The 13,127-nt window shown below is 34.5% G+C and overlaps 1 protein-coding gene and 1 long non-coding RNA gene across 9 annotated transcripts in view; one reads left to right on the top strand and one right to left on the bottom strand.

The window, feature by feature from the left end:
* Nucleotides 1-13,127, top strand: part of LOC119873961 — a 70,855-nt gene that overhangs the window by 18,696 nt on the left and 39,032 nt on the right. The gene's annotated exons all lie outside the window — the stretch shown is intronic.
* The window catches only part of FSD1L (fibronectin type III and SPRY domain containing 1 like), a 72,699-nt gene that overhangs the window by 25,054 nt on the left and 34,518 nt on the right, over nt 1-13,127 (bottom strand). For all 8 annotated transcript variants that reach the window (XR_005367087.1, XM_038553008.1, XM_038553007.1 and 5 more), the window contains exons 5-7: nt 9,638-9,660; nt 5,196-5,317; nt 741-950 (exon numbers count right to left, since the gene is read on the bottom strand). Coding sequence is in view for 7 of the 8 variants with exons in the window: in XM_038553008.1 (XP_038408936.1) it covers nt 741-950; nt 5,196-5,317; nt 9,638-9,660 (355 nt within the window). In the remaining variant the exon portion in view is untranslated. The remainder of the gene's footprint in view (nt 1-740; nt 951-5,195; nt 5,318-9,637; nt 9,661-13,127) is intronic.

Raw genomic sequence — 13,127 nt, 5'->3', positions numbered from 1 at the left:
TTTAAAAATAAATAAAATCTTTAAAATCTCAGTCTAAAAATTACTAGCTATGAGATCATCAACAACTTGACAGAGCCAGTTTTTGTATCTGCAAAATAGAATAATAGATTCAACTTCATAATTATAAAGATTAAATAATAATGTATTGTGTAATACACTTCAGCCCAGCTCCTGACAAATGGTAAGCGTTTAATAATGGTAATGTAACTGCTCATGCATAAGGTTGAACAATTCTGGAAACAGTTGGCCATTTCAAATACCAAAGCCCTATGTATGTAGAGATACCTTTTTAAAGACTTTTCAAAGGCTAACACAAATTTCTAATGCCAAGTCACAGCTCTTTAAGTATTACTGTGAAGGTAGTCATAAAAAGGTAAAAGCAACAATTTTTATAGTACCACTGAAATGCAGAGTAGTATGTATATCTAGAAAATTGACAGCTTTTTTATTATTAAAAAAAATCAAGGGTAAAATTCAATGTTATTCTGAAATATTGTTTCCAGAACACCCCTTCATGTTTGTTTTACGTACATTGTTTTACCAGATTACAAATATCCAGAACTAATTAAAATGAAAGTCTTCCTGATATTTTAAGAGAAATTTACTTCTATAATAAATTATAGAAAAAGTCAGCTTGGCCAAAGAAGCTTAACTTTATCTTTTAAAGTAACTCAAAATACTTTTCACAATTACACTTACTTTCTGAGAATGAGATTTATGAAATGCAGTCATCATTTTACCTGACAGTGTATATTCAGTACCCTTAATATTATCAATTGTCTCCCAGCATCGCTCATCCTTTACACGTGGAAGTCCATCAAAATTAGTTTTCCGATGTTCTAGTATAAAGTGATCAATCTTATTATCTTCTTCTGGCATTCTCCAAGCTACTGTTACAGAATTGTCTGCCACCAAACACTCTACTGGATCTATCTCTGGAGCTTTAGGGACTGAGAGGAAAAAAAAAAAAAAAAAAAAGCTCATTTCTCATTTATTATACTACTAATCTAATATTTATGTTTATCATTCAAACTTTTTTTCATGTTGTTTTTAATGGTGTAATTGAATGAGGCTAACGGAAAGGATACTCTATAAAGGCAAAGTAACTATTTTTCAAAGTTCCATATAAAAATTCACGTTTAAAGTTTTTTCATAGACTTACTCAAAGTTTATTAATAAAATCCTAGTTGGCAAAAAGCAAGTCAAATATGCTAAAGATAAATAATCAAGAATAACTTGTTATTCCTCAACACATACTTTTTAATCTACTACTTCAAACAGCTATGGAATATAGATTACAATCTTGAAATCGTGACCAGAGCTAAAATCAAGAATCAGTAGCTGAGCTACTCAGGCACACCCCAAAGTATTAATTTTTAAAAACTATGACAACAAAGGAATTATACACAAAAGTTAAAATGCAAAGCAATGTAGAACTTAGCAAATAACAAAGTAAACCAAATATTTTACATCTTAGACAAAATAATCAAGACCATGATGAGTCCTAGAGGTCCCTGGGTGGCTCAGTCAGTAAGTATCTGACCCTTAATCTCAGCCCTGGTCTTGATCTCAGAGTCAATGAGTTCAAGACTGTAGCCTAGCATTGGAGCCTACTTTAAAAAAAAAAGACCAATATGAAAAGAATTTGATATAAATTTGACATCTTCAAGCCTAACTAGTAAGAAAAGAGGAAGGGAGAAAAATGGGACAACTGATCTCCATTAAATATAGTCTCCAAAGTTCAACTCTTGTCTGTGTGAGTAATTGTACAATAAATATTTAGAATCTGATATACCTTATTAGTAAGATAAAAGATAACCAAGTAAGTATTTCTTTAAAGATTTTATTTATTTATTCATGAGAGAGGCAGAGACACAGGCACAGGGAGAAGCAGGTTCCCTATGGGGAGCCTGATACAAGACTAGATCCCAGGACCCCAGGATCATGACCTGAGCCAAAGGCAGACACTAAACCACTGACCCACCCAGGTGCCCTCCAATAAATATTTACCATTTGTCACTATGGTTAATTTTCTTAATCTAGCTTTTGTAGGGTTCTTGTCCCTATAATACATAACAAATGCTAATCTCAATTATTGAAACAAGCAATATAGACTAGTATTCACTGCCAAAAGAATAAACCACAGGCATTTATGAATTTAATATGCTCTGCACTGCCTACATGTGAGGAAATGTAACAGCCTATGGCATGTAATAATTTTGTAATTTTGCTGAGTCAAAGGCCGGTACAAAAGCCTGAAAAGTCAAAAGCCTGAAAGTTCCAAGAGGCTGATGTAAAAGCAAAAAGCATTTAATTTGTTTTTTTTTTGTTTTGTTTTGTTTTTTTAAGCATTTAATTTGTAAGCAGGCCCAGCTAACTCCCCAGAATCTACATTTTAATTCAGCTGCTATTCCAGTAAGAATGTATTGGCAAGTAGATATTTCTTTCATGTGAATAATGGCCTCCAAAAGAGAACAAACTGCTAGAAGTGGCAACTGAGGTAAAAATGACAAAAAAAAAAAAATCCAAGAAAGTGATGATACCTGGAAGGAGAAAGAAAATTTTGATAATCTAAGAGTGGTATATGTCAAATTAAGGCTGACCTGGATCTAATGTGTGGAAAATTCACCCAAGATTCTATACAGAAGAGAAGAGTTCATCAAATGGGGGACAGAGCTTCAGGGTAAGATGAAAAGTGGTATATTTGTAACAGAAAAAAATACTTAGGAAATGCAGGATTTTCTTTGGAAATGAGAATGGAAAGCAATTCACAGCAATTTCCATAAAGTAACACTCAACTGGCAATAGTGTAGAAATTGGTTCAAGAATTTTATGTTCCTGCATGTGAATGTAAAAAGGCAAGTGACATCAACACTGCCACAGATATGTTTCTCTTCTTAGCTGCAGGAGCTCAGAGAGGAGGAGGATATAAATTCTTAAGTTTTAGTGTATAAAAAATAGCTAAGAGTAGAAGAAAATGACTAGAATTATTATCACTACCACTTCCATTTTTCAAACTCAAGTAAGTGTACAACTCATGTTACTATACATACTACAGTGTAAGAGTTGATTTTTGTGGTGTTTATGGAACAGATTATTAAAGGATGAAGATATTGGTTTTTCGGGATGCCTGGGTGGCTCAGCGGTTGAGCGTCTGCCTTCAGCTCAGGGCATGATCCTGGGATCCCAATTGAGTCCCACACTGGGCTCCCTGCAGGGAACCTGCTTCTCCTTCTGCCTCTCTCTCTCTCTCTCTCTCTCTCTGTCTCTCATGAATAAATAAATAAAAATCTTTTTTTAAAAAAAAGGTATTTGTTTTTCTAAGTTAATCTGATTCCATCTTATGGGAAATTTTTATGCTATCACAGAATAAAAAATTAGTGACATGAATTCATCTTTCACAAATTTTAACAACCTACTATAATCTTCCTTTCAGATGAAATTCCTCCACAAAAGGTTTTCTTGTTTTTTATTATACTGCATTGCTTGAGACTGTCATAACACAGTTTGCCAAAAAAGGAAATCCTACTGTGTATGCAATCTACTTGACTTTTTAGTAGACATGGCCTTGGTCTGTTAAGCCATGACAGAAAACCCAAGAGAAGGAAAGTAATGGTGAAAAGACTGCTTTTTAACAGTTTTTTTCCAAAAAAAATCAAAATAATAATACTCATGTATACATTCATAATCCACAACTCCTGACTTTCCTTCTGAATTTAGAAATAGTGTGAATGACACTATAATAGTAATTCTGAAAGGCGAATTTACAGGTAGATATCCACTGACAAATATACCCCCTTCCTCTATACCTATGGTTCCTTCTGTCATCTTTTCCTTCTATAAACTCCTCTAGAGGGACGCCTGGGTGGCTCAGCAGTTTAGCGCCACCTTTGGCTAGGGCATGATGATCCTGGAGTCTTGGGATAGAGTCCCACACTGGGCTCCCTGCATGGAGCCTGCTTCTCCCTCTGCCTGTGTCTCTGCCTCTCTCTCTCTCTCTCTCTCTCTTTCTCTCGCTCTGTCTCATGAATAAATAAAATCTTTAAAAAAAGAATAAACTCCTCTGGAACTACCACACAGGTTAATGCTTCACTTAAACTACCCTTCCTTATTAGTTCCATTTTGGTTTCATGACTACTAACCTATCTTTACAATCATATTTTAAAGTGCCTGACCAAATACTCAGAGAATGGTTTCATATGATCAACACTCTCTATTCAAAAACAGCTAATCTCCAAAAATTAAAGCCAGTTCTAACTAGAACCTGTAATAAAAAGCACCTGTAAATAAGTAAAACAAACACCTGATCCCTCAAATCATCATGTTCAAACTGTTTTAGCTATCAACCTAACACCACTTCTTGACGTTAGCTAAAAAGAGAATACCAACAAACGGTCCTTAGTTTGCTTTCTCACATAAGTGGGAAAAATTGGGGGCTCAATTTCAAATGGTTTTTGCTATCCTCGTACTAACCCTTATACTAATACTCTAATAAACCAATTTTAACCTATTACTACTGGAAATAAAAGTTCATCTAAGCCAACAACCACAACTATACTGGTAATGGCAGCAGCTAATATGCACTGAGTATTAACTAAGTGCCTGGCACTATTTTCAAGCGATTCAGAGGTTTGAATTCATTTAATCCTCATACAAACCCTAGAAGAGTAACATCACATTTTCAAGATGAAGAAAATGAAACAAAATTAAATAATTTGTTCAAGGTTCACAGTAAGTAAATGGCAACCAGGATTCAAGTCTAAGTCTGGCCCCCAAACCCACTGTTAACCATCATGGTATATTGCTTCTCTTTACCAAATTAACAATCATAGATATCCCTTTAATAGGAATCTCAAAATGGGACTCCTGGGTGGCTCAGCAGTTGAGAGTCTGCCTTTGGCTCAGGCGTGATCCCAGAGTCCCTGGATTGAGTCCCACAACAGGCTTCCTGCAAAGAACCTGCTTCTTTCTCTGCCTATGTCTCTGTCTCTCTCTGTGTGTGTCTCTAAAATCTTTTTTAAAAATTCTCAAAATGGAATTTTTACTACCAGTAAAATAATTCTCTAAAAATAAAGGCTACCAAATTTAATTATTCCTTAGCTGAATGAAGGAAAAAACCCACACTATACTTAATATTTACATTTCAAAGTCCATTACAATAAAACACTTCACATGTAATATATGTACATACTTACCAGGCAAAAACTTCAAAGTTTGCAGCATCTGTCTTTCCTGAGAAAAATCCACCATTAAATGAGTCATGTTGTCACTGACCTTTGGTTTCAAAGAAAGGCGAAAGGCTGAAGCCATTGTTACTCTACGGTAAACACAAATATACTTTTAAAAATAAAAGAATGGAGAGTATGCCATATTTAATTTATAAATGAAGATAGAAGTTATTTCATTTTAGTGATTTCAGAAACTATAACAAAGGTAACAAAGCTAAAAAGAAATTTGTTCTGAGTCTTTAGAAAATTAAATAAAAAACTTAAAATATTTTTAAATTTAGACATTTAATATAACTTTAAGTAACTTTCTTCCAGCCAGTTTTATAAAATGGCACACAAAAATTTCACAAAAGAAAATATCCCTTATAAATCATCGTTCACAGACCCAACAGGTGTCTGAACCTAGTACACTCAATCTCACTGACTTCCTGATGCCAACCTCATTCCTTTTCATATGCCAAATAATGAACTCTACACTCTCCTTAGTAGTCACAGCTACTCCCTGTAACCTCAATTAAGAGTAAAAGTACCCTGACCAAATACTGTACAGCCTAGTACCTGCTAAAGATAGGGCATGGATGAGAAAGGAGAGAAGTAAAATCACAATTTTGAATACCATGCTAGTAGGTATCACCCTGATGTATCAACATCTGATACATGGAAGGATACAAGGAGAAACAGCCCATATGCCATGGAAATAATAGTTCAATAAATATTTATTAGATGGGTGTGGTATAAAAAAAACAGACATATACACAAAAGAAGCTATATCAGACCTCATTTTACCCAAAGTATGGGGACACTTTTCTGTCAATTAAAACTAGAGATTAAAAGAAATTCTCATATTCTATTAATTTGTCATTTTATCTCAAATTTCTATTTTCACATTACAGTAAATTTCCACAAGTGTCACAAAGTAACGTCCCTTATTATCTTTGGTCAAAAAATGATTAAAAGTACTATTCATGGAATATTGTCCTGTTAATGCATAATTTGGGAGAAGAAGTAAAGCTGACAAACAAAGGGAATACTAGGCCTAGTTATTTAGATCTGGCAAATCTACCCAGATATAATGCGGTATAAAAGATATTAAATTTATTGCTGCATTCAATTATTTTATTTCACTTTAAAACTAGGAAAGTAATAACTTTATTAATAACAGTGAGTCAACAATAGCTGAACTATCGATCAAGAAGAATGTTCTATACTGAAATACAACTTATGGGGAAGTGAACTCACTGAAAACCAAGCATAATGCTGAATATTTCACACACATTACTTTAAGCTGTTGGTTCTCAAAAATTAAATTTCAGATTACATCAATAAGAGGTTAGGAACAAAACCTAAGTCTTACTTTGTTCTTTAAAGCCCCAAGTATCTTTTCGTTTGAAGACTTCTGAAAGAGCTATATTCAGATAGGTACTTAGTATAAATGACCACTCAATCAATGAAACTACTTGGATTTGAAACTACTTGGATGCTTCTAAATCTACTTAAATGTTGACAGCTGTTGAAAAAATCTAAAAGTATTTTAGGGAATTTAAATCTAAAATTTTATCTATAAAACTTGATTTTAGGATGTCTGGGTGGCTCAGCAGTTGAGTATCTGCCTTCGGCTCAGGTCGTGATCCCAGAGTCCCAGGATCGAGTTCCACATCGGAGTCCCCTCGGGGAACCTGTTTCTTTCTCCCTTTACCTATGTCTCTGCCTCTCTCTCTGTATCTCCCATGAATAAATACAATCTTAAAAAAAAAAAAACACTTGGTTTTAATCACTGTAGCCTCAAAGAAAAAGAATGTCCTCCGAAAGTGCATTAGAAAGGTCCATCAAAACCTAAACTGAATAAATTTAGGTAATTGTGCCTGAAAGCCCAAATCAACAACCTAAAATCCATAGATAATTCTCTACAAGAACCAGATGGTTAGGAATGTTTTAATTCACCTTGACTTTTTTTATTTATTGCCTATAGTACAAATTGAATACAAAGATCCTTTCCCCTCAGTTTCATTTTTACAAAGAAAATATAACTGCAAAACATATAAATGAACACTTTCCATTTCCTCAAATTATCTAATTAACTTGACTCACCTTTTCATGACCCCTTTCTTTCAAGAAGCATAAGTCCACAGCAAACCTCAACTAATCCTCTTCCAACATTACTAAAAGCACCCATAAATACATATCAGTGATTGGTAAAGTTAGAGAGATCTGCTATTATCTTTTCATTTCAGTTGCTTAGTTCTTCTTGTCATTCCCACTGTTTCTCCTGCATAACTTCTACCACAACAAATGATAAATATTCAGTTCTCACAAATGATTTTTACATATTTGATTCTCTGCTCAAGTATGTTAGACACTCTTTCTTTTTTTTTTTTTTTTTTTTTAAATTTTTATTTATTTATGATAGTCACACAGAGAGAGAGAGGGAGGCAGAGACACAGGCAGAGGGAGAAGCAGGCTCCATGCACCGGGAGCCTGATGTGGGATTCGATCCTGGGTCTCCAGGATCGCGCCCTGGGCCAAAGGCAGGCGCCAAACCGCTGCGCCACCCAGGGATCCCTAGACACTCTTTCTTAAACATCATTTTTGCCCTCATATAAGAGAATAATCCTTCTTCACTAGTAAAAATCATCTTACTATGATTATGTATTTAAATTATTTTTATATCATAAATGGCAATGATGGAATTCTAGCAGCTTGCTTCTAGCAGCACCTAATAAAATATATAAGAGAAATCTGGACATTTTGAAGTTAAAAATCAAGTTTAAAAAATTAAGTCAAGACCCAGAAGTGTTCTTGAGAAGGAAGTAATAATTTCATGGGTAGCCAAAATAGATAATGTATAAGCTTTTGGGGGGGGGGGGGGGCTTGCCGTGACAGAGAAAAGGAATTCCAACTCCTAAGATCACCTGAAAACTAATTAAATCAAGCCAAGAAGTGGGCATAGAAGAGGCAAAGAGGTCAAGCTTTACCAAAGCTTTGCATTCAGCCATGAAAATTCATCATTAAATTGTGACAAAGCTGAACAAAGAAAGATGTCAGGGGTAAGGACAGATTCTTGGAAGTAGAGAACCATACAGATTCCTAGGAGAGGAACAAGAGAAGATCTTGCAAGGGCTCTTGAAAAGTCTTTGGATAAGCCGAAGCCTGATTAGGAAGTGACTTCTAATCCAGAAAATCAGAGACCATAGCAAGACTTAGGGAAGTATGTGCCTAAACTGAAGAATAATCTAGCCACAGTGAAAGATGGGTTACACATAGCAAATTCCAGCAGATACAACCTAATTCTATCTTACTCAAAAAACTGACCTACCTAGCACCTACCTACTCACATAGCCAATACTTTTCACCTTCAGACTCTCATAATCACCTTTCTACATCCAGAATAAGATGATCCATGCTTTTAACCATTCCCTGATATAAAATACACCAAAATACCTAAAAATTAGTATTTGTACTGAGAGTGCTACGAGTGCCATGTGAATCTTGCCTCTAGTCAAATAATAGACGATCAGAAAAACAGAATTGAAGGCTTCAGCCAAGATTGTAACAATAGACACACTGGTTTTCACACAATCCATGATGAATACTTTTGTGAATTATCTGATGAAGAATAAATAGTTTAGTCTCAGATTCAGAGTGGTGTTTTGAAGAGATATGCCTTTCAGAGAATCTCATAATCCTCAAAGGAAGAAACTTTAAGGGATAATCTCACTATCATCAATGCTCAGTGACTAACCAGGAAGATCAAAACCATCCCTTCTGTGGTAACTCAATCCAAAACTGTCAGCAGCTTTTTTAGCCCTTTGGTGTACTCATTACAGCAAGTACTAAATTACCTTTCTGAATCCTGGCTCTACCAATGAGAAAGTCTTTCATTAGGTCATCACTTTCTTTAATTTTCTCTTCCCACACATTAGATAGTAGTGGCATGAAAAATAGAAAGAGATGGCACCAGGAACAGGATGGAATGAGAATACAAAGGTGTTAAACAGGAGAGCACTGAAGTAGGAGAGCTTTAGCTCTTGAGGACTATTAACAATGCTATGACTTCTCAGAAAATAGGACATACTTATAAAATTATGAACAAAAAAACATTGCAGGAATATAATTTTTAATTATCCAAAATGGGTCCCCATCCATTCATAGCTAATTAAGAACTGTACTAAAACTAACTATATAATATCAGAAATGAAATTCTTTAAGTATATAATTGTCCACAACTGTTTTTTTAACCCTGCTAATATACTGTTTATCCCATAAGATATGCAAAAGACATTTTCTTTTTTTGTACATGGCATTAGGTATTTTTATTTTAACCAACAAAAGTGAAATAAGAAACTTTTCTTGAATTTCATTTCTGACTTAAATATTGACACTTATATAAAAATGTAGGTTTTATACCATACCTATCCTTGATCTGTCTGGCAGCCTTGGAGCAAATCAGGGAGAAGAGAAAGAAGGCAGTTAGTGCTTTTCATGCAAGTTTCAATGGCAGTGACATGCAAGAAAAGTTAGGATAAAATCCTGGAATAGATTAGTTCACAGTCACCCAAAACATGAATTACAGGAAATTTGTACAGTTCACATCAGCCTGCATAATGTGATGTTAGAACTATAGCAAAAACAATATCCGGACCCCATATAAATCACCTTAAAAGGAGGAAAACTGAACACTTCAAACTAATTCCAGATGACTATAAATGATTTTCCTTACCTTAAGATTATCAAAATAAACCTCCATTTCCATTCAGTCTGACACGCTTCAACTAGAACAATCAATCTCCTTCATGGGGCACACATTTCTATGCAATCTAATGATTTTCTTATACATTTCAAATCTGCTCTCCAATTTTTCTTCAATGATCTCTTTCACCACTTCATTATGGTTGCTCCAAGTTTTCTCTATATGCCTTCCCTGGGCAAAGACTTTGCATTTTGAGGGCTTGCCTGCTAACATATAAAACTGAGCTGCCGTTCTACAATCCTTTACCCCAAAGAGTGAAGCGATAATGACAAAAATTCAGACGAGGAGAAATCAGAGAAATACTTCTAGCAATAGGTTCTTTCCCTGAGATGACTTCATAGAACCTGCTAACTTAAGCCTACTTGGCATGAGATATCTTTTTTTTTTTTTTTTTTGAGAATGCTAGCACAAATTTATGAATTTAGGAAAGGACACAGCTGTCACTTGGTGCTGTAGAGTATACAGGAAAACAATACACATAAAATCCACTGTCCCCTTCACATTTACATACAATATATTCAACAACAGTTTTTCTCCCCCAAACTGACCACAATTAACAATGCATCTAATGTAAACCATGATTATTTTGCTCTACACTCTATCCTAGGCCGAGCACAAAGCTTGCCACATGGTGATACTAATAATTATTAAATTTAACTGAACACTAATTTGATGTATATAGCAATGTTTCCGTTGCATCTCTTCTTCAGTTCTAACACTGTTCTTACTTGGTATTGGTCATTTTTATATCTATCCTAAAATAATGTGGTCTTGAGTACCTTTCTACACAAAAAAACAGAACTGACATTTACGAGATGAGCATATGAGACATTTCCAGCACTACAATAATCAATTGTGAGATCCTGTATACTAATCATTCTCTTTTCTTTATTAAGAAATTTTAGTCTTCACTCGTTCTATAGATCCTTTCCAAGCTTCACATTTTACAGCAAACAACCCAACCCACTGGCATTAATACGTGTCTTACATCCTGACATGACTTTGGTACTAGGAATAAGAAATGTTAAAGTCAATTACAAAAATTTTTTTAAATTATTGTCATTACAGCTAGAATTACAACCAAGGATTTTAATATAAGTGTCAGGGAAGAGAAAAAGGAGACTCCTCTGCTCTTGATGTTTCTTTACATATAGATAAGTGCCTAAGTGCTACTAGCATTAATCACTCCCTTAGCCTCTCTCTAATCCTTCATTTCTTCAGGTGAGGAGAAAGGACTTAATCTGATTACGAGTTTGAAAGGAGAAACTAGAAATAAGCTCAGCTATTTTCCCTTCTTTCTGGAAGCTTGCTTGCCTACAGGGAACATATATTCTGTTCTTTCCCTCTGTGTAGGAAGTTTCACAGAAACAGGTGCTCGCGTGCGCTCTCTCTCTCTCTCTCTCACGCGCGCGCGTGCACACACACACACACACACACACACAGAGTCGAGGTACCCTTGTATTGACCATATCTGGGTGGGAAAGTCTGACTAACTCTAGGATTCAATATTAGAAAGCTTGCCCACTGATATAAGCTAAAATTCTCTAATATCATTTTATTGGTATTTGGCCTCTTATCAACTTTATTGCTTTATTTCCCAACTGTTTTAGAATTTGGTTAGAAGAATGTTACTTATCAATCACTCCCAAAGAACCTAACAATATGGAGACCATAACTATCTTTTTCTAAACATTGATTTTCTTTCATCTTTCAAGAACATTATACAGTATGCATGTTTAATTTCCCCACAACAAATTGAACTTAAATAAAATATTAAAGTAATAATAATAATTTCCCTACAACCATTTTTTAAAGTGATCTCTACACCCAATACGGTGCTCAAACTTACAACCCTGAGATTAAGAGTCACATGCTCTACTGATTCAGCCAGCCTGGCACCCCCAATACTGTCTTTTAAACTAACCAGAATGATTCAATTGTGTGTCTAGTATTATTTAACTCAGTAAGGTGACTTTTTTTAGTGTGTCTGTGTACAAGTGTGCACGTGTGCACATGCATGTAAAGCTTCCTTTCATCATTTAATGTACTAGGCTGCTTGTGACAAACCAGAAAAGAAACAGATGAAAAGCCAAATAATGCTGGAAAAGTTGTCATCTTGTGTATTTATATATAAACATACCCAGGTGATCAAACTGAAGACTCAGCGGTTCCTCTTTCATTTAGGTTCGAATTTAACAGTATATACACTGTGTAAATGCAGAAGGGGTTGAAAAAGTTATTCTGTGCAATGATAAAAGAGTAGAAAGTCTCAAATTCTGAAGATACTTCTCTAAAAGGGCCCAATTTTAAGAAACATCTTAAATTGGAAAACAAATGGTTTAATTTTTTTTCTGGAATTTCTTCTCCCAAAGTAGAAATCTATCCAAAAGATACACATTACTGTACTGCTTGATTTCTGTAAATTTCAATTTCAAGAGTGATGTTATTTTGTCAATTAAACATCTCTGTTTACCAAGTACAAAACGATTCCAGAATGAACAGGCCTCAGTTAATTCTTTAGATTTTTGGGTAATGCTACTTATTGTACATTATTAGAAAGTTTTCAAGAAGCATTAGCCACATTACCTTGCTCAATATCACTATTTTCTATTTCAATTTCAATCACTATTTCCATTTCAATCTTCCACTGAAATCTTGGTTGCCAACACTTCATTTCTCTTTATTCTGATCAGAGTTGGTTCCTTTCTCCCTCATTCCCTTCCTCCATCTCTCAATAATTGTTTTCAAAATAAATCTTATAATTCTGATCCTTTATCAGTTATAGGAATCTATCACCTGAGACCAAACGCCCTTAAAAAGACCTGTAATAAGAGTACAAGTAGAAGTAATCACAAATGGTTCTTCATAATTACCAATTAAATATAAAGAAGTTAAACCAGATATTTTCCCAATCTTTCTTGTTTTTAATCTGCTGTAAGTAAATACAGAAACTATTTTCTTCCATGAGTTTAATTTAACAAGCACTCTGAAAGTTCAGATCTTATTTTTTCTATATTTCTTACTATCATATTTTTCTCCTTTTATAGAAAGATGTTATATGGAAAGTACCCTAGAAAATAACTCTACTGTGAAGCAGCTAACTTAACAGTATTTTCTAAACATTAAAATGGGAATAATAATAAAACAAAATA

This window comes from Canis lupus, chromosome 11, assembly GCF_011100685.1.
Source record: "Canis lupus familiaris isolate Mischka breed German Shepherd chromosome 11, alternate assembly UU_Cfam_GSD_1.0, whole genome shotgun sequence".
In the NCBI taxonomy this organism is placed as follows: domain Eukaryota; kingdom Metazoa; phylum Chordata; class Mammalia; order Carnivora; family Canidae; genus Canis; species Canis lupus.
The sequence above is the reverse complement of the archived record's forward strand: the minus strand, read 5'-3'. Positions and strand labels throughout refer to the sequence as shown.